Here is a 27212-nt window from a genome sequence, read left to right on the forward strand (position 1 = left end):
GCGACTAGCGAGCAATATAATTGTAGGACATTAAATGCTAGTTTGGTATCCATGCGCCAAGCGAGGGACGAATATTGAGTAATATAGGTGCTCCTATAACTACAATTTGCTCAAAAAGGCTGAGACTTTTTCTTATACTTATCCCAAACCCTATTAATCGAAATTGGGTATAATCCGAATTGAAATAATTTGTATATAAAATTAAAATTAAATTGTAAAGAAATGTACATATACTCAAGAGTTAAAATATTATACTTAAAACTCATCCAAACACTCCAATAAATACCTTTATAATTTTCTTTGAATAATATTTAAAAATTAAAATTTTTTTCATCTAGTTAGTTAACTTTCTAGTTGTTTAGTTTATTAATTGATCAAGCAACCAAAAAGTTTATTTTGTAAATGATTTTAATGCTAAAATGAAAATATATCAACTTTTTTTTTTTTAGTGGAACTTGTGCTTATATTAATCTAGGTTCACCTAGGCTAAGATACCTTAGGAGAAGGAATCCACTTATATTGTACTATTAAACATTCAATAACCAATATTTACTTTATTAAACATCTCTTTTAATTAGCTGATTTATGAACTTACTTGAACCAATAAATTATGGAGTAAACAACAATCAATCCCTTTGTCACTAAGAAAATGATTTTTTCTACTAATTTATCCATTCATATTTTAAATTACCCTTAATGTAAATAAACTTTACAAGAGTACAATTCAAAAGGTCAATAAGAGTAATACTTACTCCTATGTCCCCTTAGATTGCTCCTCCCTTTGCACACAAATCAATTAAAAAAATGAGAAAATAAGTATTCTAGTGAAGTATGTAGGCAGCATCATGGCCTTTAATACTGTAAATATGGATTTAATATAAAGGGAAATAATTTATTTTAAGTGGGATATAATATTGTAGGTATATGGCCATGTCTGTAAGAAATAATGGATGTTAAATTGTTAGAATAGTTTGTTTCATGTCGATAAATTAATTAAAGAAAGTGTACATACTTTATAAGTCATTGGAGTAATCCCTCAAAACCCATATAGTTTTGAGATGATGCTTATGATGTATGTGCTCCTTGTCTTTCTCGAAGATTCAATTAAAAATAGAATGATACGTTCAAAAAAAATGATGTTCCAATCCTAAATGATACTACTCCACATGCAAACTTGACGGGGTTTACATTTGAAGGGAGATTTGTTCCACATCAATAAATTAAGGGAAATTCCACGTAGTAATCCTGAAATTTTGGGTTTTCTACGTGGTAACCAAACTTATAAGAAATCTACGCGGTAACCCTGAGGTTTACTAAATTGTTTCACCGTGACCTTTTTGCACATAAAATGTTAACAAACGTTAATTTCGAAGCTTTAAGGGTGTTGTAAGTCTATTTATGCGACTCACCATTTTAAATTTCATTAGTTTCAACTTTTTTCCCCAAAATATAAATCCTAACTCACCATTTCAATACCTATATTAAAATTTGGGGGAAAATGTAATTTGGATGAAAGATAGTAAAGTTAGGGTTTATGTTTTAGGGTAAAAGGTTGAAACTGATGGAATTTGAAAAAGTAAGTCACATAAATACGCATACAACCAACCTTAAAACTTCGAAATTAACGTTTGCTAATATTTTATGTGCAAAAAGGTCACGGTGGAATACTTTAGTAAACCTCAGAGTTACCGCTGGATTGTTTATAAGTTTTGATTACCACGTGGAAAAGCCAAAACCTCAGAGTTACCACGTGGAATTTCTCATAAATTAAAAAAAGTATATAACTTTATAAGTCTTTAAAATCCTTTTTCTCGTTACATATAATTTTAAGATAATATCTACTTGACTTGTAAAATTTGTGCACCTCATATTTTTCTCCACATAAAAGTTTGGCAAAAAAAAAACAAAAACAAAAAAAAAAAAAAAAAAACCAAAAGTTAAAACCCACTTTACTCCATTCAATTAATACTTAGACCTGAATAGAACAGCTAAACTTTAAAATGTTGTAAAACTAAGTTTCTAAGAAATGGTTATGGTGTCTTTCTATCTGCTATTCTTTTTAGTGTTCATCTTTTCATCTTTTGTTGTCCTATTCAAATTTTTGAAAGCTGATGGTATATTCCTATTCCTATTCCTATTCCTATTCCTATTCCTATCTTTCTATGTCATTTAACAATTAATCGTTTTTCATCTTCATTGTTTTATCTGTTCTTTCCTCTGTTTAGGAGATTTTACTCTGCTCTCAAAAAAAATCATACATGAGCAAATTGAAGACAAGGTATATTTTATTTGCTCTTTTTTTAATAAGATTTTATTCTATTTTTATATATTTATTTTTTTTAAAAATTTATATTAATAATCCAACATTTCACACATACGCGATAATAATCCTAACTTTGTATTATTTTTAAATAAACATAACTTTACCGTTAGTTTGCAATCAACGTACTAATAAGATATGCTGATAGTAAACTAGGAGCACATGTTAAATTATCTTAAAATAAAAGTTTATAGTGGTAGGCTACAACAAAACTATCTGCATAAAATTAAATTATTAAAAAATAAGAAAAAGCCTAGAATTATTCACGGGAATAAAAAGTTGAATTATTTATTTAATTTTTTCTTATTTTTATGTGATTTCATTCCAGGTTGTTTGGATTAGTGGAGCCAGCCGTGGACTTGGTATGCATTACATGTATTTTTAGCTCTTATGTTTGACAATACTATTTTCTTTTGTTATTGCCCGATATTTTTCATGTTGTAAAGTGGTAAAAATTGTTTATTTAGACCCTATTAAGATATATTTTAGGATTCGGCATTACGATAATGTATCACTTTTGTTGTAAAGGATAAAAAAATCGCATATCATCTCGGTACCATAATCGCAAATATTCCGCATTTTTTAAGACCTTACAATGGAACAATAATCCACTATTAAGGGCTTATTGGCACAAGGTAGCCGGTTGTTAGTTATCTAAGTGGTTAGTTTGGGGTATCATAGCTATTTAATTATAGCAGCTAAATATTTATTTGTCTAATTTTTGAAATATTCGGTAAATGTAGTGGTTATATAATTGTTGGAATATAATTTGTTAAAAAAGAAATCTTATAATGTTACTTTTGATTTTGAAAAAGCTGCAAGTTGTAACGTTATGAAAACATCTATCTTCACCAATAAATGCTTTTGAAACGGCTACTTTACTAAACAATGATATTTTTACTAAAGCAGTATTTTAGTTTTATTAAACAATTAACAACTATTTAAACTACTACGCCAAAAATACACTTAGTACGGTGCAACAACAATCAATTAAATGACAAACTCCAACCAAGTTATCATCCTTGAACACAATTCTTGTCTTGACAACAAGTTGAATGAATAACCATTAACCGCAAACATATGAACTTGAATTGTATCTATCTAAAACTTGATGAAATTGCCAGGCACGCCAGACGCTATCCTTAGGAGTTAGTTTCCCTAAAATGCCTTTGTTTGTAATCCATAGAGGTAGCTGGGTCAGTGTAACATAATTCGCTAGTTTATTCATTTTTTGAATTCACAATTCGCAAGGAGATTAGTGAAACATGTGACAGTGACTGCTAGGTTGTAGATTTCACTTTCTTGTGTTCGACTCGTGGAGTGTTTAGATAAAAAAAATTATGTGTGTTATTATTCTCTAATATTAGTAGCAGTGTCACATGATTCGCTAATCGCCTCGTGAATCGCAAATCGTAAAAAGCAAATTATGGTCGGTTCAACCATTTTTAGCGAATCCTGAATTCAAAAGACGAACCAACTAACGAATAATGTTTCACTATGAGCCTAGGATGCCTTGTAAATTGGTAGACGCACAGAATCTTTAATTTTGATGGTATAACACATCTAGTTTTGCTCAATTATGCTCTAAAATTCATTACTTGTACAATCTTAATGGTGAAGGGGAGGCTCTTGCTAAGCATTTTGCAAGCCTAGGAGCCAAGCTCATATTGTCTGCTCGAAATGAATTTGAATTGGAGCGAGTTAAAAACAAACTTAATGGTAAACTCTTAACGATCATCAATGACTTCGAAATTGTTTCCATACGTTCTGTTAACAAAATTCATTCCGTTCTAGGCAAGCACGCTCCAAGCGAGGTAAAGATCTTGCCTTTGGACTTGACATCAGGAGAAGATACTCTTAGGGAGGCTGTGCAAAGAGCAGAAGCCTTTTTCCCTGCTTCTGGTGTTGATTATATGATTCACAATGCGGCATATGAACGCCCTGTATGTAATTACTTCACCTCAAAGAATTAGAGAGGTTGACTAACATATATACTTAATGGACTACTCCTCTTAATACTAATTGGTATTAGGATGGTATCTTATCGCGTTTGTGTCCAGTCAACTCTCCTCTTATACGATTTTGTACAAGCCCGATAATAAATTATCACGTATTTCAATATACTTAGTATGTTAAGTCGAACTGGTACATAATGACAATGAAAACTAGCAAATTATGATGATTATCAAAATAATGTGTTTTTGATGTCAGAATTCAACTCAACCAAAAGCTTATGAGTTAAGATGGATGGTTATAGCCTTAAGAGATGTTATATACACTATTACACACCCTCACACGAGAGCCCTTTAAGTAGGTGCGGAGCAACTAATTTCTAGGCCCTGTTTATTTTTCATAAATTTCTAAAATTTAGTTTATGATAATTGATCTTTAATGAAGGAGTAAAAATTAAATGATGTAAAAGATAGTATTTGGAAGTTAAAGAGTTGTTTTGGAAAGAGTTATAAAAGAAGAAAAAAAAAATGTATTAATAGAATTTGAACATATGACCATTGAAATGTTAAGTACTACTCCAGCTAACTACTCTACCTCAATAATATGTTAATCCACTATAATATTTTTATATGAGGCCCTTTAGGTTTTGATGGTCGTGTGCGGTTGGGCACCTCGCACACCCCAGAACCGCCCCTGCCTTAAGGCTAGAAGAGTGGATACTGGCATGCAGCACAAGTCAATTTTATACCTAATGCTAAAATACACTTGTAAATGTATTTTTATCACGTTGGCTTATGATGTCTCGTTTAAGCTCAGATGAAACCTCTGCTTGATCTTAGTCAACTACAAATAAATAAAAAATTGGTGACGACCCAAATTCATCACCAAATATTCACAGAATGGTCAAAAAGTGGTCCAAGCGACGGGTGGGCGACGGCCTATAGGGAGAACTTTATTATGGTGGTCTCTAGATTATGTGAAAACTGAGATTTTGTTCTAATTTGTCAAATCATGGTTGAATTTTTTGCAGAAATCTACAGCTTTAGACGTCTCTGAAGATAATCTTAAGGTGTTTGTTAATAATTATCTTGTTAATACTCATAACTTATCATCATTGAATTAACCATGTAGTTTGCAAATAGGCTACATTCAATGTAAATGTTATAGGAGCAATAACTCTAACCAAGCTGCTTGCTCCTTACATGCTGAAAAGGGGAAGAGGTCATTTTGTTGTGGTATGTTTCTTAGCTTATCTTCACCTCGACACCTTGTGGTGTTATGACTCGTTTGGTTGTTAGAAAATCAGATTAAACTATTATGCAAAGAAATGTGGTGTTATTGATTATTAAAATCTGATATTACAAGGTAGATATGAACCCTTTATATACTACTTTATTACAACAATGACAGAGGTTGTTACAATATCTCACAAATTAGTTATAACTAACTACTGCAGCTAACTAATTTTATGAATAACAAGATTAAATCTAGACCCTAGATTGAAACTAATCTTAGCCTTAGATAAGAGGATGCACGGATCAAGACCAAAAAGACACGGATTGAAGGCTACTGATGCACACTGTTGTCCTCCTTAGTTGTAGTGTTGTATGTTGAGTAATAAACTGATGTTTGTGCTTCAACCTTGAATTTTATGCAGTACCAAACCAAAGTAGCTCCATGTAGATCCTTCTATGCACAATAAATGGTTGTTTTGAAAGCAGGTAGTACAACCCTTTTGTGCTACTACCAAGAAGCAAATGCTTCTTCAGTTGCTCCTGCACAAAACATTCATTAGCATTGAAGGATATGCTGCAATTAAGATCAGTGGATAATTTGTGTACAGAGATCAGACTATAATTGAACTCAGGGACATAAAAAACTCCTTTCAAGAAAATGCCATTATTCAAGGTTATATCCCCACTATGCTTAACTCTAATTTTCCTTCCATCAAGGATAATAACCACATGTTGCTTATCATTTAAAGGCTTCATGTTATCAAATAATCTTGATTCACAACACATGTGGTCGGTTGCCCCTGAGTCTATGATCCAATTAAAGCAATTTTGGTAGGAATTATTCATACCTGTAAGCTGTGCGGAGTTAGATGTGTGCGAGACTTCTTGCACATCAAAAGTTACTGATCCCTTGCTGTTCAAAATAGCCATAAGCCTAGAGTATTATTCTTGTCAATTTTGTTTCAATTCTTTTGTTCCCTTGATCCTCCACTTCATTGATACTTGTGTTTGCTTTGCTAGCATATTCCTCCTCTTTCTTCCATGTATTCTTCTTGAATTTTGATGGGTAACCGTGTACCTTCCAACACTTATCTATAGAGTTCCCTTGCATCTTGCAATAGTCACAATATAGTAGTTGTCTCTTGTTTCCAGATCCTTTAGCATTTGACTCATGATATCTTCTTTTTTCAGCCTTATGAGCCATGGTAAATTCTTGTACTTCATCATATTTACCAATATCTTGGTGGACTTGCTCTTAAATCAAGATCCCATACACTTTGGACAATGTAGGCAATTCTTTCATCATGATCAAGCTACTCCTAGTTTGCTTGTATTTAGGATCCAACTTCATGAGGAATTGAATGATCCCAATCCTTTGTTGGCTCTTGAGGGTCTTTTGCCCAAGTTTACATTCACAACCCGTACATATACAAGTTGCAATGAGATCTATGGCATCCATTTCATCCCATAGACCCTTGATCTTGGTGAAGTAGTCCTCAATGCTCATATCTTGGGTTTGGAAGGTTTTACTAAGTGCTTCTTGTATTGTAAAAAATTGAGCACTTGATGATTGATCAAACCTTTGTTCGAGTTCTTCCCATACTTCTTTGGTCGTGTTCAACCATACGATAGTCTTGGAAATTTTTTCATCAACCGCAATCAATAGCCATCCTAAGATAACATCGTTCACCCAATCCCATGCCTTTGCAAGTTCTTGGTTGTGAATGACTCTCTTGATAGTGCCATTAACAAATCCTAATTTTTTCTTCCCGGATAATGCAATCTTGAGACTCATATAGTCTGTTCCACCCTATTTTCCTCTCTTGACAACCCTCTTCCACTCTTTATAGCCAGTTTTGGAGAACACATTTGGCACTATCTTGAGACCTGTATCAGTTGGGTGAAGATAGTACGAACTAGATGGGTTCATAGTAGGGTTTGTACGTTCTGTATTCTGCTGCTTTTCAATTTTGTTTACCATTGTTACGGTCAGAATTATGCAAGAAAAGACAGAGGAGGGTTCAAGAATGGCAATAATGCACTGTTGTTTTCTGATTTTGAAAGGAAGCGTGTGTATCAGGGCAGGCTTGCTCTGATACCATGTTAGAAAATCAGATTAAACTATGATGCAAAGAAATGTGGTGTTATTGATTATTAAAATCTGATATTACAAGGTGGGTATGAACCCTTTATATACTACTCTATTACAACAAGGACAGAGGTTGTTACAATATCTCACAAGTTATTTATAACTAACTACTGCAGCTAACTAATCCTATGAATGACAAGTTAAATCTAGACTCTAGATTGAAATTAATCTTAACCTTAGATAAGAGAATGCATAGATCAAGACCAAAAAGACACAGATTGAAGGCTGCTGATGCACATTGTTGTTCTCCTTAGTTGTAGTCTTGTATGTTGAGTAATAAACTGATGTTTGTGCTTCAACCTTGAATCTTCTGCAGTACTAAACCAAAGTAGCTCCATGTAGATCCTTCTTATGCACAATAGAATGTAGAAATCTTAACAATGGACACTGCAATTTTAATTGTTAACATGAATTAAAAACAGATTAGAAAAAATTGACATTAATAATCCAATCTTTTGCTCGTCCGTTGTGAATAATCCCACCTTTAGATTATTTTCTAATAATTTAACATTTTCTCTTAGTTTGCTATGAATAATCTAACCTTTGTTTTAGTTTGCTGACAACGTACCCTATTATTACCTAATATTAATAATTTGGTATGGTATGGGCAAATATATGACAAAGGTTAGATTATTAAAAAATAATTGAAAGCTGAGATTATTCACGGCAAATGGCTGAAATATTGGATTATTAATTGATTTTTCCAAAAATTTATCATTTGATTTAAAGTTTTCTAAAACATATTTTATTTAACAATTGTAATTGATTTTTTAGAACATAATACTCTTTACAAAAAGATAATAATTGTTAATTCGTCAGAATAACAATTTATAATGGTTGTTACTACGTGAATTTAAATCACATGATACTATATAGGACAAAGGGGTTTTACGGTAAGCTCAAAATCTGTCATAATATTACTCGAGCCCTGCTTGTATATTTTGGAAAAAGTTCTGTGTCATTTGATCCAAAGCAAATTGTCATACATATGTCACAAATTTTTGAATGAGATGGTCTCATATAAGACGAGCTGAATTTTTGTTTATTTTAATTGTATTATTTTAACATGCAGACCAGTAGTACTGCAGGGAAGATACCTTCATCAAATAAAGCTGTATATTCTGCTTCTAAATTTGCCTTGCTTGGTTACTTCCACTCCTTGCGCTCAGAGGTACTCCTTCCTTTACCATCAAATATCCTTGATTATCACTTAAATCTAAGATAAAATTAAATAGTATATGTAGATATACTCTAGATGATTTACTTAGTGTATTGTCTACCACATAGTGACCAGGATTTGAAACCCATAAAGTGCGTTTTACATAAAAAATTGTGACATTATTTTTTTTTCCTAGATCCACCACTGCCTAATGTCATTGGAATGATGGAAGTATATAATTTGTCAATGGTTGGTTCAAGGGCTAAATAATGATTATTGCTTTCTTGGCTTCTAATTTCTTGAGATCTGAACTTGGGTAGTTATGCATCTACAGCTCTTTGATAAGGGAATCATGGTCACTATTGTCTGTCCTGGTTCAATAGAAACATCATCAAATATTGCTCAAGCAGGAAACTCAGGCCAAGGAAGGCCCTCAAAGGTCAGTAATGTCATTAGAAATTTTGGGCTGTGGCTTGTGTTTGATTCCCTTATGTCATGGCCCCTCCTATTGTTTTTCATTGTTTTCTGATACTCTGATTATTATAATCAATTTCGAGGACCCTCACAGTAAAAATATTGGGTTCACTACCTATTTCTGTACGCAGCTTCAGAAGAGTGTCTCTGCGGAAAGGTGTGCTCAGCTAATAGCAATAGCTGCGAGTCATTGTTTAAAGGAAGCATGGATATGTAACCAAGTAAGTCATCCCTTCCAAACTCGCATAAAAAGAGAGTTGGCTACACACAAACCTGATGATATTCTATCCTAAAACCTATTGGTGATAGGAAGAGTAGCTTATCAAACTTATATATTAGTCAACCTCTTTTTAATTTTTCAATGCGGGTTATTTTTCCAACATACAGAAATCGCGTTATATTCTTCAAACGCGTTATAAAAGTATAGTTCTTTAGTCATTTATACAGATTCTCTGCACTTAACTATGTAGTATGAATGCCTAAGTTTTCCTATACTTTATCAGCCTATGCTTGCAGTGATGTATGTAGCTCAATACATGCCAACAGTATGCTTTTGGCTCATGGATAAGGTACTGTATTCTTCTTCTTCAGTACTGGTTGCCCTCGGAATCCTTATAAAATCCTACTTTATCGGTCTGTTTGGTTAGTGGTACTAAATGATGGTAATGAAAATAATTTATAGTTTAAAATTTCATCAAAAGTTCTATGTCATTTCCCATGGTAATGAAACTTTGATCAAAAAAAAAATTTTTTGTTTACAAATTTCCATTATCATCTAATATCACCTCTCCCAATAGTAATGCATTGAAATGAATTTTATGAAGAAAATAAGATGATTGAAGGTTGTCAAGCATGACCATCAAGGTAGCCAAGAGATTTTTCACCCAAAATTACACTAATTTTCATTTTCATTACCGTCGTTTATTATCGCTAACAAACGGGCCATATATGTTAATCCTGCAGTGATTGTCAAGCAACTAACTCAACCAAAAGTTTAAACTGATAATTGAGACCCATGATATGTTATATACTCTAGCATGCCCTCTTACAAAGAGTCATTTGGGCTAAAAGTGTGGATGTAGCACATAGACGCTCCTCATACCAAGTGTTGAATATTCCACTTTAAATAAGGGGTAGTTGAGATTCGGACCGTGATCTCTTGCCACCTTGGCTTCTGATACTATGTTAAGGAACAAACTGAATTAAAAGCTTAAATTGATGTTTGAGGCCTCAAAACATGTTATCACAAATTCTTGTAAGAGACCATCTCTAATTGAGCTGACCCATCATATATTTTTTAAGATATTGTTAGTAGGCATTAAATATTGTAAGCAGACATTTAAGATATTGAAAGTAGACATTAGGATATGACAAGTAAGCATTAAGGATAATGTAAGTAGACATTAAGAATACGGTAAATAGGTATTAATTTTGAAATAGATACTAGGATCGATACCATACGAAGTACTTTGATGAACGATAACGTTTACAATGAATTAACTAATGTTTAACGAAAAATAAAATTGCAAAATGACACAATGATTTGAGGAGGTTCACCTAATGATGGCTACTTCCTCTGTGGTGTGTAGTTGCTTGTTTGTATTATAATTGAGTAAGAGAATAACAAAGGCTATGTGTTTAGGCTTAGGGGTTTGTGTTTTTATATCTTTGGATGAACAAATGAGCTCACAATTTATAGTACTAATTACATTCAATGAGATTACTGCCTTAATACTGAGAATTAACCACTTTGAAACTACTCTAAGAAGTTAAAGGGACGAAAACAACATCCTATGAATCGACAGAAGATCCGCTCGACCGGAACAGGGGCTCGCTCGATCGAGCGATCTGGTCGAGCAGGGTACATGCAGCTTCTGGATACATTCTGTTTATTCGTTCGACCCACCTAGGAGCTCGCTCGGTCGAGCGACCTTCAGTGTCCTTTCTAACAGTTTTGCTCGACTAAGCATAGTAGAGCATCTTCAATCAAACATTTACACTTTTTCATTTAGTCCTCTAGCTCCCATGGTTAAGTCATATAATTTCATGAAATAATCAAGTTCTTAAACTCCATCCTAAATCACAAACATTAAGTCACCCATTCAAGTCATCTATAGGATTTCATCCCATGAGTCACATATGAATACACAAATTAATTGTGCACTCAAGTCATACCATTAATCTCAACAAAACTTTTATGAGCTGTACTTGATATACGTCTCTCAAGAGACTAGTTGATATGTTATATACTCTAACGGTGATGTATTTGTTTTCCTTGGGGATTGTGTTATTCTTAGTACTATTAATTTTTCGTAGTTTCTTGCTTCGCCTCATTATTATCACTCTTTATCTCCTTTGTTCGTTAATTTGGGGATTTGTCGTCGCAAGATTGGCGGAAAGCGAGTCGGAGAAGCTACACCAAGCAAGGCAAAGACTACATGAAGTTTTAGTGAAAATCTTAGGAATAACTGCTTAATATGATTATCTTAGTAGTTAAAGTTGAATTTATATACTTACTTTGGTTTTTATAAGTCCCTATAAATAATGACATTTTGTGAGGAGAAATATCACCATTTATAACAACTCTTAAAAATCAGAAGTATTTGGTTCTTGCATGTTATTTTACTTTAGAGATGATCATGTGTTAATATTTCGTGAATGATAAGTGTAAGGTCATTGCACTACTATTTGATCGTACAAATTGTTAAATGATGATAAAAATTGAATCTCAAAAGTCAAGATAAGCATAGTTCATGCATAATTTCATTCTTCTGTTTAATGAAATTTGATTTATAAATGTGAAAAATTTGATTTATAATTGATCACATTGCATTTACCATGATTGACCAAAAGTACTTGTGGCTCAATAATTTGAGCATCTGCATATGGAATAGAAGATTTGGAATTCGATTTTTACAGGGCGCAGGTATCAATTAGGAGATTTTTTGACTGCGCGTATTTCTCTTTACTCCTCCTTGGGGAACGGGTATAATATGCCCGTATCTTTCAGGAAAAAAACCCCCCCACCCGGACCCTGCCTTGTGCAGAATACTGGGAGTGTCCTTTACCTTTACCCTGTTTGATAATCGGTATTATATGGTGGGAATGATAATGAAAAGTTAGTGAAACTTTAGTAGTAATATCTCTCGACAATTCTCCTTCAACAATTTCTTTTTCTTCACAAAAAATTCATTCCAATGTATTATCATTAGATTATGTGGTAATGGAAAATTGTGAAAAAAGAAAAACTATTTCATAATCAAACTTTCATTAACCTAGGAATAACATGATACTTATTATGAAAATTTACACTACAAATCATTCTCATTATCACCAATTGGTATCATTTACCAAACAGGCCGTTAATGTCATTAAATGGATTTCACCTAAAATGGAGTTTGGAGGAATCAGATGTATTTAAACTTCCTACTATTAGTAATAATACAAACAAAGAGGTTATTTCTAAAATTATTGTTACTTAAAAAGTACTTCAAAGTGGGATACAATTCTATTAACAAGTGATTTTTCCACTCCAATTGATATACAAGGCACAAAAAGTTGACCCTCACAATGACAAATGGGTACACATATAAATAGGTGTAACCCAAGGTCACTTTTTATGTTCTAGATAGTACTTCTATATACATAATTATGTCTCAATGTTCTAAAACTACCATGAGACATCTAATAATTAGCATAAGTGTAGGCAGTGTAGCTACTTCAAGGTGTACTGTAAATGTGTGCCAAGGTCTACTCCTCGTTGTCGACAATCTCCTCGTCATCCCAAACGCCGTCTTGTTCTGCAGAAGACGGGCCATAAGCTTTACTACAGAGGATGTAATAGAAGAAATTAACCAAGCTCAAACCAGCGATAAGTCCGTAAAAGTAATCAAAGTGACCCTTGTTTATGTTACTTGATACCCAACTCTCATTCCCACCTTTGCTTGTAATTTTATCGACACTAGTCATGATCAAACTCGAAATCAAACTTGAGAGCGACATGCCCACACCGAAAAGAGTTGTCGCTACACTTGACATGCTCTTAGGGAACTCTGAGTAAAAGAACTCGTTTTGCCCGACTGCAAAAAATGCCTCGGCCATACCAGAAAGACAATGCTGTAACAGCAACCAATTAGCTGACATATCAGTCACCCCTGTTGGGTCATCCGAGAAACCTTCCTCGATAGCTATTTTACGACGAATATGCTCGACTGTGGCTGTTACAACCATTGAAACGAAGGAGAGTATCAGTCCGATTCCCATTCGTATTCTGACACTCAATTGGACAGGCTTGCCCATAAGTCTTGAAGCGAGTGGAATGACAATACGATCATAAATGGCGATCCATAATATTATAGCAATGATTGTGAATGACCCGAAAGAGCCGGCAGGAATTTCAAAGTTTGAGGTGATATGACGATCCATGGATCGTGCTTGTAGAACAGGGAATGTGACCTGACCCATAGTTACTGATATCATAATTCCTGTAGACCATAATGGGATCACCTTTAAGAGGGCTTTCAGCTCTTCTACCTGATTTATGGTACAAAGGCTCCATGGATCTGAGGCGGTTCCATTCGGTGTTAGGTCTTCTGCATTTCCAACAATGCAAGCCTTGTTCAAGAACCTACAAGGTAGAACATATGTGTAAAATGTATCTTAGCTAATGACATTCCATCAGTAAGTAACGAATACAAGAAATTGGAACGTCATGGGAGTTTGGAGTATCTATGAGTAATAATTTCATATCCAAGTTTAACTCTAAGCTAGTATTGACACGACACGGAGTTATCTAAACAATCATGTTTAATCGACATGGAGTGGTTTTGAAGCACATGAAATGCGAATATATGGGATCTGTTCTTCTTTTATGTCCATTCTAGAATCTCTATTGTTGCCATACCATATTGTGTGTGCCTAGAATATCAAGTGCACTTACCCATCGACTCCTTCGTTATCCTTAGTATTCTTTTGTTTGCTTCTACGAGCATATGTCAATGACATACAACTTACAAACATCCAACCATAATGTAAAAACAAGGCTGCATCGCATTGGCCGCGTTGTAAAGGTTTTGAAAAACAACGAATCGATATTTCTCACGTTGTAAAGGTGTAAAAAAAGTGTATGGACCGTATCAAGGAATATCTCATGGTTTCGAACGATATTTAGGCGTTACGATCAACACATCACTCTCGTTACAGCATTTTTACACTACGTGTCTTACATTAAAAACAACATTACATTGTCTCCGCTCTGTGCCTTTAAAGTGATTCCCAAAGTCCCAACTTGACAGACTTAGACGTAATAGCCTCACTTGACCCTATAAAAGAGGCTTTTTATTGACATTAACATAAACTCTAACACTATGTTTGGATAACATTTTAAGAAGAAAGGGAAAGGAAGGGGAGGAAAAGGAAGGGAAGATTATCGAGTTTTCTTTTCAAATCTTTCCAATGTTGGAAGGATATGTTTAGTACAAAATGCAAGAGACTTTGTCCCTCCAATTCATTCCCTTCGATTTCTCCTCCCCTCTCCTTTTGATATCCAAAGGAGGGAAATATAATCTCTACATTTCTTTGTCCTTCTGTTTCCTCCATTTTCTTCCATCCAAACATAATTTACCGTCATGCTAGATGAATGTATAGTCATCCAACACAAACAAGCCCTAAACTTGCTTTCTTGTTTAATACTCTAATGTGGTAATGTTTGCATAAAAGTTTAGAAGTATATATGATAAGTACGCACACCTTAGTTTGTCACTTGGCCTGATCAGTCTTGAGCCTTTCCTCCGATAAAACACTTTATCCGTCGATTCAGATAAATCTAAATTTCTCTTTCTCCAAGAAGCCATTAAAACTTGAGCAAAGGAGATAACAGATCCCGCCTTGGCCTTCATCTTGATGTAGAAGGAAGAAGCGAAGAAGAATGAAAGAGCAGACAAAAAAATAAGCAAGACGGGAACTCCTAAACCAACTTTCCACCCAAACTCATCTTGAATATACACCACAAAAGTTGATCCAACCACAACTGCAGCAGACGCAGCAAAATAATACCAATTGAAGAACCTCTCTAGAATGCCTGCATTCCCAAAATTGTCTTTTTTGAGCAACTGATCGGCACCAAATGCCAAGGAAGATGATCTGATGCCACCTGCTCCGATTGACATAAGGCCCAGTGCTGATACAAGTAGTGTAAGTTGGAAGACATTCCAAGATTTGCACTCCGAACCAGACTCGTCACATGGCCTTGCACCGGGAATGATAGATGTCAACCAAAGGAGACTCACACCCTGAAACATTAAGCATTGCCCTTCATTTAGCCTTCAGAGTAGTAGTTTGTCGTATATGATAGACTGGTATCTTGGGTATTTTAGTATTAGTTAGTTGTAGAGCAAATTAGTATATATAAGAGGGAATTGAAACACATCGGAAAATTGTATGACACATTTAGGTAGAGTCCTAAACTCATTTTGGGAAAAAGCAAGGCTATCGAATATCTTGTTTCCATGCATTAAATCAATAAGATCTATTACTAAATACTACATTCCTCAACACTTGTACATTTCTCGGTTAATACACTTCAATAAGAAATGAGGGTAGCTAGGCAACATCTTGGCTGCTGGTAATTCTTAGTTGCTACCACCCTCAAAATTGTTACTGGTTCATTCTGCTCGTAACTTCCTTCATATGATCACTTTAAGATATTTAAAATATTCCATCCGTTCTTTAATGTTCTTTTCATTTAAAATACTTCACTTTAAGGAGAAATAAGTTTGATCATGGTTTTTGATATATGGAACATATAGTATATCCATGTAGGGATGGCAATTCAGTCTAAATCCGACCCTAGTCCGACTCGATCCGAGGAAAATAATTCGATTTGAGTCCGAGGAAAAGGTTATTCGACTTCACGATCTGAATCCAAGTTAGAAACGGACCAGAGTTGGACCTTATTAAAAATCCGACACTCCGACCCGACTCCGACCCTGAAGGAAATCCGACTTTGAATTTGACTTTTAACCCAATATTTTGTTTCCTTTAAAACTCTAGACGTGACTAATTCAAGCTGTCTCTCATACTAATTGTAATTTTTGATTTTGAAAAACTACTTTGAATTTTTATTTAGATTAATCAATCAAAATACGACAAATCAGATCAAGAGAAATAAAATACGCCAAATGAAGAAAATTTTGTTAAATTGTAGTATTAGGAATATTTCTCATGTTAAACTTGAATTCAAAGTACATATTTTTTTTGTTAAATTGTATTTGAAAAATATATTTTGTTAACTTCGTATACTTTAAATCATTAGTACAATATCACAACGATAAAGTTTGATAATCCAACTCCGTATCCGACTCCGTTGGAGGTCCGAGAGTCCGAGTCGGGGCAAACTTGGAGTATGCATAATCCGACTCCAAGTGGAGGTGGACTGAAAAAAAAAAAGTTCGACTAAAATCCGGAGCAAAGTCAGTTCAAGCCGAGTCCGACCCATTGCCATCCCTATATCCATGTGAGAACTTGTTTGATTTATTTTAATTTATACTGTATTATTATTATATATTTTTTATAATTTTATATGATGTCTAGTTAGAGATATTGAAACTTAAAAATTACATTGAAAATTATACAAAAAGTAAACGGGAAAAACAAAAAGAAGGAGCGAGTAAATATCAAGATACCATTCCCTAAGTCCCCATTGTTTTTCAACAGTATGAGAAGTCTAAAGCTTGAATTTTAATTAATGGTGTTACGAATCCAAGATAATAAATATTATTTCTTTCGTTTTTTTTGTTCACTTTAATTTTTTCTTTATTTTAAGAGAGAAAAATTTAAAATAAATTTTTAAAGTATACATCAAAATATATTTAATTGGATATATCTTAAATCTTGATGCATACTCAAAAATATTGAAATTCAAAATTTGTTATAAAATACATAAAAAAAGATGCACAAACAAAAAAAAAAGACAAAGTAGTAATAATTACTCGAATCGTTTTTAATCAAGGGCTAATTACTCTAATCTTTTTTTACCAAGGGCTAATTACTCTAATCCAATATATTACTCCATTCTTTTTTGTTGTTCTCATTTACTTTTTGAATAGTTTTCAAAGTAAATTTTAAATTTCAATATTTCTATGGATTTACAATAAAAATCATAAAAATACATAATCAAATACATAATCTCAGTATCTCACAAAGACATATTTTATCAATTAAATATGTATCAAAAACATTAATCAAATTCTTTTGCTCGTAAAATATTTCAATTAGAAAGAATATTAGATAACAGAGTAAATAATTCACATATTTACATCCGTTTCAAAAATAAAAGAATAAAAAACCAGTCAGATTCCATTCCACCTACATTCCCGGATCATTCAGTTTCTATCAATAATTCATTCCAGGAATTCAGAGAATAAAATCTTCTTCGAAAGTCAAAACCTAGTGCTATAAATCGATGGGCTTTTAGGGTTTCCTTCTAATTTCAAGTCTAATCGCAGCAAACAAAGATGAAGTAATGAATGAATAGAAGAAGAATCGAGAAATAGTACCAGAACACTGATAATGGAACCGAATCCAATCATCCAAAATCGACCCAGATAAGAATCAGAAAGAAAAGCCCCAATTACAGGAGTTATATTCGTAGCAGCATTCCAGAAGAAGATGAAATTAGAACCAGCTGTTAATTCCATACCATATCCACCCATCAAATACAATATCATATTCGGTAATATCCCATAACTTGCTATTTTCTCGAATGCTTCATTTGCTGCAAAATTCCACAAAAAAAATCTCAATTATTCCGATCAGTTAATTGGCACTTCATCAAAAAATCCAAAAAAGATGGGTAAATATATGTACCGATGATGAATGGGAGAGTCTTAAAGCCACCTTTAGAAGTGCCCAAAAGAGGTTCCCGCATATTGTTGCTGTAATCCGAAGAAATTTCCCCCATTGGAGTTTTTGAAGTGGATCTCTGACAGTAGAGAGTTGAAATTGGTGGAGGCATCACTATCATCTAACAATGGAGCACGAGGGTAAAAGAGGGAGCACGAGTAGGGATGACAGGATGACAAGTCGGTCCGAATCCGCCCCTAATCCGACTCAATCCGAGTTGGAAAATATTCGACTCCGAATCCGAATTTATAATCCGAGTCCAATTTAGAGTTGGGCCGGAGTTGGACCTCATAAAAAATCCGATAATCCGACCGAGTCCGACTTCGACTCCGTCTCCGACTCGACCTGATCCGACCCGACATCCGACTTAACTTTTAATTTAAGGCATTTTTATATTTTGAAAAATTTGAACTTTATATGAAAATAAGTTTATTCTAACCAAAATTGCAAACTTGACATCTGACTATCTGATTGACTAATTACGTTGTAAGTGAGATTGAATATTGTAAGTTTAATCAAGTTGAGTGAATGAAACTTATCAAAAGAATAGATTAGATTATTATAGACTTACATTTTTACATAGTTTTGAAGTTTTTTTAAGTATAATGAAACCTAAAACTAACTAAATTAAACTATTAGAAATATAGTATTAGTCTATATATTAATTAATACACTCTTCTATTCACCTTAAGAGTCTTATTTGACTTTTTACGGATTTTAAGGAGAGTCAAAAGTGGTACCCTAAAGGTAGAAAAGAGAGTGGTATTATGGATTTTTAATGTAAGGGAGGGAAATTAGTATAGGTAATGGAGGGTATAATTGAAAATAGGATAAAGCTACCAAGGACATAAAAGTCAAAAACCCATACCAAAAATAGAAATGGGACAACTAAGATGACTTGACCATAAAAGAAAATGAGACACATAAGCTGAATAGGAAGGAGTATTAATCAATTAGATACTTAATCGATCGTTTAATAAAGATTTTATTGGAACTTGTCTAATATAGACTTAAAGCTATGTCGTTAAATTGTAAGTGAGATTGAATATTGTAAGTTTGATCAAGTTAAATGAACAAAACTAATCAACACAATCTATTAGACTATCATAGACTTATAGTCTTACATAAATACTTAATCGATAGTATATTAAAGATTTAATTGTAACTTGTAAGTTGTTAATTATTATAAATTAAACGAAATTAAACCACTAATAACGAATTAAAATTTTATTTAATTATGTTTATATATAAGTTATTTAATAACCTCATAATTCTAAATAATTCTTATTCAATTTTATTGCTAATTAGCTTTTTTATGAATATATAGTATTTACCATCAATTAAATTTAAGCCATTGATGATGTGTAATGTGGATAAATGAATGGTTTTGATAATGTCCACCTCATCAATCCTTAAAAACTTTCAATAACCAATTACATACGACTATGAATGCCACATGAATTTTGGATTTTAACCATTGATTTCAAAATGGTTTCAAACTTAGCCCATCATTAATGTTGACATAAGAGTAAAAAAAATATGATAATAGTAATAACAAGGATAAGGACTAAGGAGTAGTATGAATGAAACCCTTATTTCTTGGCTCTTGCTTGTAGCCGTCAGCCCATCCTTATCCCTCACAGCCTCACTGCTTTTCCTTCCCTCTCCTCTTCTCTTCCCTCACCTCTGTGAGCCGCCACAGCCACCATGGAGCAGCCGGCAGCCCGCACAGTAGCAGCCGTAGCCTCCATGCATGCACCAAGCCCAACAGAAGCAGCCCCGCTACACCCGCCTACAAAACAGTAGCTGCTGCTGCATTTTCGTGCACCACCAGCAGCAGCTACGGCTGTCTGCACTACCACCAAGGCCCACCGCGGTGTCTTAACCCTCCTGCGCAACCACCACTACATCAAACAATTATCATCTCACCCCTCTTTTCTTATTACCCTATTGTAAGCCTCTCAAGTTTACTCTAAGTAATCTTCCTAATATCTAATTAGAATTTTACTAAGTCTATGAGTTTGGTGTTAATTTTGTATGATTGTTATTGAATCTTGTTATAGGTAAGAATTTGATTGATGATTTAAATGATATTAGTAAGACTATATATATAGAATACTTTTGTTCATAGCTTTGAAAGTTTTGTCCTTCTTAGCTTTAGTTTTTTAATATTTAGCTTTGAAAGTTTGTATATATATAGAATACATTCAAGATTGAAGTTCTGCAATTTCATGTTCTTTGATCACATCTAACAAGGTTCCATTAACTATTGCTTTAGCCATGGACTCAATTACTCCAATAATTGTTTTTTGAATTAGTATATAATTGTTTTTTATTTAAACAGGGATGGACTTGGAGAATGAAATACCTAGTCCAAAAACTCCTGTTACTCCAATAATTAATTTCTAAAATAATGAAGATGTTGAATGTAGAGTGGGTTGTATTATTGATGTTAATGGTAGGAAACTTACTTCTGCTGTATGGAAACATTTTACTCAGGTACAAGTTGGTAAAGAAATAAAAGCAAAATGTAGTGGTTGTAAGATGTTGTTTACTGGTGGTGGTAAAAATGGAACCACACATCTAAGGGATCTTTTGAAAAGATGTTTGAAAGTGAAAAACTATGTAGATGTGAAACAACAACTTTTGAAACCAACTATGAAGGATTCTCCTAATACATTAGTAATTGGTAGCAAATACAAGTTTAATCAACAATATTCTAGAAATGCGTTAGTTAGCATGATTGTGAATCATGAGTATCCTCTTGCTATGGTTGATCATATTGGATTTAAGAGATACTCTAATAGTTTGAATCCTGATTTTAAAGTGATCTCAAGAAACACAGTGAAAACCGATATATTTAGGGAATACAATGAAGAAAGGCGTCAGTTAGAAAAATTTTTAGTGAGGAATAAATCTCGGATTGCTTTTACAAGTGACATGTGGACTTGCACTAATCAAAGAAAAGGGTACATGGCTGTGACAACACACTATATTGACAATGATTGGATTTTATAGAATCAACTTATTAGGTATCTTTCCTTTACTTTAATCAAATAATATGTTATATTATTAGGTCTGCAAACTTATTTGATTTTATATGATGTTATTTAGGTTTCTTTATTTACCATGCCCACACAACAAGTACACAATAAGCAAGACCTTGGTTGAATGCTTGAGAAGTTTTAATCTGGATGAAAAGATTTCTACCATTACCCTTGATAATTGCACAACAAATGATGCTGTAGTAGATGTTTTGCTTGAGAAACCTCAACCTTCTAAGCTTATGTTATATGGCTCTTTTTTGCATATGAGATGTTGTGCACATATTTTGAATTTGGTTGTTCAAGATGGTTTAGAAATAATAAGTAGTGCAATTGAAAAAGTCCAAAGTGTAGTTTTCTTTTGCACTTCATCGCCAAATAGATATGAGAAGTTTGAAGATGCTTGTAATTATTGTAGAATTCCTATTACTAAAAAACTACAACTAGATTGTAAGACTAGATGGAATTCATCATCTGATATGTTGCAAGTTGCTCTTTTATTTTAAAGATGCATTTACTAGGTTAGAATCCAAGGTGGAAAAAATGCAAAAGAAAAGTTTAGGTTACCGAGTAAAGAAGAGTGAAAAATGGCAAGTGACATTAATTTGTGATAAATTGACGTTGTTTAGTAGGACAACTGAGGCTTTTTCCGGTAAAAAGTATCCTACTGCCAATCTTTACTTTCAAAATCTATGTGAAATAATAAGGCTCAATTTAAGAAGATGGTTGTGTTGTGGAAATACAGTAATTGAGTCCATGGCTAAAGGTTTTAAAGTTTGATAAGTATTGGGAAGTGGTTAACGACATGTTGTCTGTGGCTTCAATATTGGATCTAAGAAGAAAATTTGAATGTGTGTCTTTTTATTTTGAACTTCTTTGTGAAGATACTGCTAAATTAGAATGTGAAAGGATTGGAAGGGTTTTGAAGGATTTGGTTAATGCATATGAAACGGTGGCTAATGAAAAATTTTCTCCTTTTTCACCCTCATCAAATTTAAACAATAATAATAAAAGGATAATTGATGATTCAAGTGATGTTGAGGGCTTATGGGAAAAGCATGTTTCTAGCCAACCAAATAAAAAGCCACGCAAATGTGAATTAGATATATATTTAGAGGAGGAAAGACTCGTGGTGGATGAAAATAAATTCAACTTGTTGGCATGGTGGAATGCGGAATCAAGTAAGTTTCCTACACTTTCTAAGAATGCTAGAGACATACTTGCAGTGCCTATTTCAACTGTTACTTCTAAGAGTGCTTTTAACACTAGTGGTAGAGTTATTGGACCTCATCGTAGTAGGCTTCTTCCTGAGACTGTCGAAGCTTTGATGTGCCTTCAAAGTTGGAGGCGTATGGAATTCAAAGGTATTTAATTTTTTTGAAAGACATATTTTCTTTGTTAGGTTGCAATTAAAGACTAATCTATATCAATTTTTTCGTGCTTTAAAATCATTAATATAGTATCGATAAGAATAAATCTTGATAATAATCCGAACTCCGCCGGAGGTCCGAGAGTCCGAGTCGGAGCAATGTTGGAGTATGCATAATCCGACTCCGAGTAGAGGTGGACTGAAAAAAATAGTCCGAGATTTATCCGGAGCAAAGTCGGAAGGTGGATAGTCCGAGCCGAGTCCGACCCATTGCCATCCCTAAGCACGAGGGTAAAAAGGTAGAATAAAAGTAAACTAAAAAAGATGATAAAAAAGAAGATGATTTTTCTCATTTAGAGGAAAAAAAATTTCTCCACCCACTCGTAGAGTAAATTTATACCCCAAACTGAGGAAACGAATTGCTATTTAATCATTTATCTAAGTAACTTTGTTTTTCTACTTTGACTTTTATTTACCTTGTAAATATTTTCACCCAATCTAAGTGGATCCTTAGGTGAGCTATTTATTTTTAAGACACTATCTAGCTATCATTTTTAGCTATCATCGTATACAGGCGGGTTGGCTTAAGTGACGAGCAGCCACCGCAGTGTTATCTAATAAGAAATTCTCAAGCAAGTTAAAAGGAAAATTCTACCGGGCGGCAATCAGATCTGCTCTGCTATATGGGACCGAATGTAGGCCAATGAAGAAGATTTTCGAACATAAGATGGAAGTTACAGAAATGCATATGCTGAGGTGAATGTGTGCCACACATTGATGGATCGAATTAGGAACCAATAGTTTAGGGACAAACTATGGGTAGCCCCTATATATAGAAAAATGCGCGAAAATAGATTGAGGTGGATCGGTCATGTGCAGAGAAAGACTTTCGACGCCCTTGTGAGGAGGGTAGAAAGCATCATAGCAGAGGGTTAGAGGAGTCGAGGAAGACCCAGAAAAAGTTGGGATGAGCAAATAAAAGTTGATTTGCATGAGTTAAGCCTCTATGCGGACCTGACTAAGGATAGGAGCAGTTGGAGACACCATATCCATGTCTTAGATTACTGATGTCCTCTCGGTCTACCTTTTAGTGTCCTTAACCTCTTGCTTGTATCGTTTCTTTTCTATTAGTTCTTTGTTTTCCTTTTGTAGTGGTTATACCTTTTATAGGCCTCTATGTTATCTTTCACATGTAATCACGTCCCGTTATCTTTCTCGAACCGAGTGACTCCTTTAGCTGTGCTCTCCTTTATGGGTATGAGTTCTCGCCGTCTTTCCCTCCCCGAACCCTGGCCTTAGTTTTCTAAGAGCGGGATATACTGGGTAGGATGATAATGATGATGATTTAGCTATCATTTTTAAATTGTGTTTTATTATTAATCTACTTCCTCCGTCTTTTCAGTTGCACCAAAGGACAATTTGACACTATTCATTAATGTAACTTAATTTTCATATTGTCGTTATCGTTTGCTCCCACCGATCATTGATTTTTCCAACGTTTTTCATTTTATTTTTATTTTTAGTTATAACCTTTTCTTTTTATTACTTCATTTGTTATATAATACTTATTAATTTCTGTTATAACGTAATTTAAGATATGTTTTAAAATAAAAATTTTTTATTTGACTGAATGAAAAATAATGACAATTAATATCAAAAAACTAGGTTTAAAGAACATAAAACAAGATCCTCCATAGACTACGTTATTTCTTATACATAAGTAAGAATTACCAAAATAAGATTGGAGATGGATAATGTTATTGTTAAATTGTAGCAACTTTTATGAAATAGAGGAAATATAACTTAATTTTTCTTCTAATCCACATCTCACTTTCTCGTTAGTCACATTTAGGCATATTTTTCTTTTATTAAGATTGATTTTTATTAATCAAAATTTATTTTTAGATTGAAAGTAATTTTACTAATTGAAATTAGTTTTTATTGATTATAATTGGTTTTTAATTGTAAGTTACACTTTAGTTATACTTGATTAAAACTGATTTTTACTGATTGTGACTATTTTTACTCATAATAACTTATTTTTAATGATTGTAATTGATTTTTTTTGCTAATTAAAACTAACCAGGATAATACTCGTGCCATGCACGGTGTAGGTTTACCTTTGCTTTTAATAGATTGTTAGGGTTCATAACAAGTAGGACCTTTGACGAAATTCAGCAAAGTCCTCATAAGGAAACTTTCACTAATTTGTGATAATGCATGATAATAATCAATCAAGCATTAGCAAATTTATACTAAGTGTAATCATAATACATAATAATACTTAATTAAAGTGCTAATGATATTATCATAGTGCTACAGTTGAATAGTAGTATGATTGGATATTACCTCTTAAATCGAATGCTAGAACTACATCTTTGAAGGGAATACTTAAATTAGTGAACTTGTATGTTTTTGATGACCATTGAAAGTAATAGTTGGAAAATCTTCAATCGTATCGTATGATGTTGCTATATGTGTGTTTTGTTGTGTAATACTTACTAAGGTATCTTTTATAACTCCTTTGTTGTAAATTTGTAAGCTAAAATAAGATTGCTCGAGTTACTTCCAATGTACTACTTTAACGTTTTTGGTCAAACTTTTAGCCTTCTTTTGTAAACTCTTAGTTGGAAAAATAAAATTATTGTGAATAATCCAACCTATTTTTCCTTACCTTCCAATAATCCCACCTTTTGAAATTTTTTTTACTAATCCAATCTTTGCTTTCAGTTTGTGGCCAATGGACCCTTCAAAAAATGACCTGCTATATCAGATTATTTCTCATCTTCTTCCTTCTTTATAATAATCCAATCTATTTTTCATTACCTACCAATAATCCCACCTCTAAATTTTTTAAATAATCCAACTTTTGCTTTCGGTTTGTTGTCAATGGACCCTTCAAGAAGTTAAATGAAATTGCTATTATTTTCCAAGCTTATGAAGTTGATCATTGCATAAATAGTAATTGTTTTTACATACATATCCCATCAACTAGGAGTGTTCAAAAAATCCGACCCACTTGACTCGACCTGCTGACCCATATCTTAAATGGCGGGTCAATTTGTTTTACAAAAAAAATAATATAATCCAGGTCGGGTGCTCGACTCGCCTTAATCGGGTTGGGTCATGGACCACAAAACACATTGAGTTGGGTACTCTTCGACCCGTTATGTGTTATCTCTATCAATTTGAAATTTACACGTTAAAATTTTATAATCAATATAAATATAAAAAGAGAAATTGACTATTTTAAAAATTGTGAACTTTTTGATAATAATTGAAGAGAAAATGTGTTAAAGAAATTAAAAGAGATTTGACATGTATGAATGAGATATGTTGGATTATTATAAACTCGTGGCAAAGAGAAATTGAGTATTTAGCTTCTTGAAGAGTTCATTGGCAACAAAATGAAAACAAAGGTTGAGTTATTAAAAAAATTCAAAAGGTGGAATTATTAAACAGAAGGAGAAGATGAGAGACAACATGATATAGCAGGTCATATTCTAAAGGAATCATTGACAACAAACTAAAAGCAAAGGTTGAATTATTAAAAAAATTTCAAAATGTGGGATTATTGGCTGGTAATGGAAAATAGGTTGGATTATTCAGAATAATTTTTCTCTTAGTTAATAGTGCATTGCATCAGAGAATGTGAAGAGAGTGGTAAAAAAATTACCTAATATTAATTAGCCTTACATTAATTTATGAGGTTTTTTTTTAATTTATGAGTTATACTAGGAATATACCCGTGCTATGCACGATTGGGGTTCACTTTTGCTTTTTACATATTGTTTAGGTTCATAACATGTAGGACATTTGCCTAAATTTAGCAATGTCCTCATATAGAACCTCTTACCACTTTTTGAATATGCATGATAATTATCAATTAAGGCTTAAGCATTAGCAATTTTATACTAAATATAAGCATAATACATAAAGTGCTTATGATGTTATCATAGTGAAACATTTTGAAAAGATATTATGATTAGATATTCCCTATTAAATTGGATGCTAGAATTAAATCTCCAAAAGGTATATAGAAATTGTCATGGGACTCTTTGGCCACACTCTCCTTTATGGATATGAGTTGCCACCTTCTTTCCCTCCTCATACCCTAATCATATTTCTTATGAGCGGGATACACTGAGTATGATGATGATAATGATGGTAGTATACTGAAATTGGTGAACTCGTATGTTTTTGATAACAATTAAAAGTAGTAGTAATTAAAAAATCTTCAATCATACCATATAATGTTGTTACATGTGTGCTTTGTTTGTATATTACATATTATGGGTATCTTTGATGTAATATATAAGATAAGATAAGATTGAATAAATTACTTCTAATGTATTACTCTTAACTTCATTTTTCAAACTTTTCACCTTTTCTAGTAAACTCTCACTTTATAGTGCATTGCCTTTGGGAATATGTAGGGAGAGAAATAATTACCTTACATTGATTAGTCTAACATGAATTTGTGGGTTAGACTAATATTCATATATTAATATTAGTATGAATTTGTGGAGTTTATGTCATCACCAATTGTTATATTACATTTACAATCACAAACACTTCAAATAAAACTCTTCATTGATAATTTGCATT

General features: G+C 33.1%; 2 protein-coding genes across 2 annotated transcripts; one reads left to right on the plus strand and one right to left on the minus strand.

The window, feature by feature from the left end:
- Positions 1-1954: 1954 nt before the first annotated feature.
- LOC130802865 (uncharacterized) lies at positions 1955-11905 on the plus strand. The gene is made up of 12 exons (XM_057666967.1): positions 1955-2114; positions 2226-2278; positions 2649-2682; positions 3941-4039; positions 4115-4263; positions 5304-5342; positions 5416-5508; positions 8730-8828; positions 9151-9255; positions 9422-9511; positions 9794-9859; positions 11679-11905. The coding sequence occupies exons 1-12, from the start codon at positions 2027-2029 to the stop codon at positions 11730-11732; spliced, it is 969 nt and encodes a 322-aa protein (XP_057522950.1). The 5' UTR covers positions 1955-2026; the 3' UTR covers positions 11733-11905.
- A 697-nt stretch (positions 11906-12602) lies between these two features.
- On the minus strand, positions 12603-18575 carry LOC130802864 (protein NRT1/ PTR FAMILY 1.1-like). Its single transcript, XM_057666966.1, has 4 exons — positions 18156-18575; positions 17846-18063; positions 15039-15580; positions 12603-13917 (listed from the first exon to the last, which is right to left on the minus strand). Exons 1-4 carry the CDS (start codon positions 18310-18312, stop codon positions 13041-13043), a joined length of 1794 nt encoding a protein of 597 aa, XP_057522949.1. The 5' UTR covers positions 18313-18575; the 3' UTR covers positions 12603-13040.
- Positions 18576-27212: the final 8637 nt, after the last annotated feature.

This window comes from Amaranthus tricolor, chromosome 16 (assembly GCF_026212465.1).
Source record: "Amaranthus tricolor cultivar Red isolate AtriRed21 chromosome 16, ASM2621246v1, whole genome shotgun sequence".
In the NCBI taxonomy this organism is placed as follows: domain Eukaryota; kingdom Viridiplantae; phylum Streptophyta; class Magnoliopsida; order Caryophyllales; family Amaranthaceae; genus Amaranthus; species Amaranthus tricolor.

Excerpts from the sequence above, each read along its gene's own strand:
- LOC130802865 (XM_057666967.1), top strand. The coding sequence starts at position 2,027 with ATGGTTATGGTGTCTTTCTATCTGCTATTCTTTTTAGTGTTCATCTTT. Across the intron at positions 2,279-2,648 it reads ATGAGCAAATTGAAGACAAG|GTTGTTTGGATTAGTGGAGC; the intron begins GTATATTTTATT and ends ATTTCATTCCAG. Across the intron at positions 8,829-9,150 it reads TCCACTCCTTGCGCTCAGAG|CTCTTTGATAAGGGAATCAT; the intron begins GTACTCCTTCCT and ends ATGCATCTACAG.
- LOC130802864 (XM_057666966.1), bottom strand. The coding sequence starts at position 18,312 with ATGATAGTGATGCCTCCACCAATTTCAACTCTCTACTGTCAGAGATCC. Across the intron at positions 18,064-18,155 it reads GACTCTCCCATTCATCATCG|CAAATGAAGCATTCGAGAAA; the intron begins GTACATATATTT and ends GGAATTTTGCAG. Across the intron at positions 13,918-15,038 it reads AGGCCAAGTGACAAACTAAG|GTTCTTGAACAAGGCTTGCA; the intron begins GTGTGCGTACTT and ends TCTACCTTGTAG.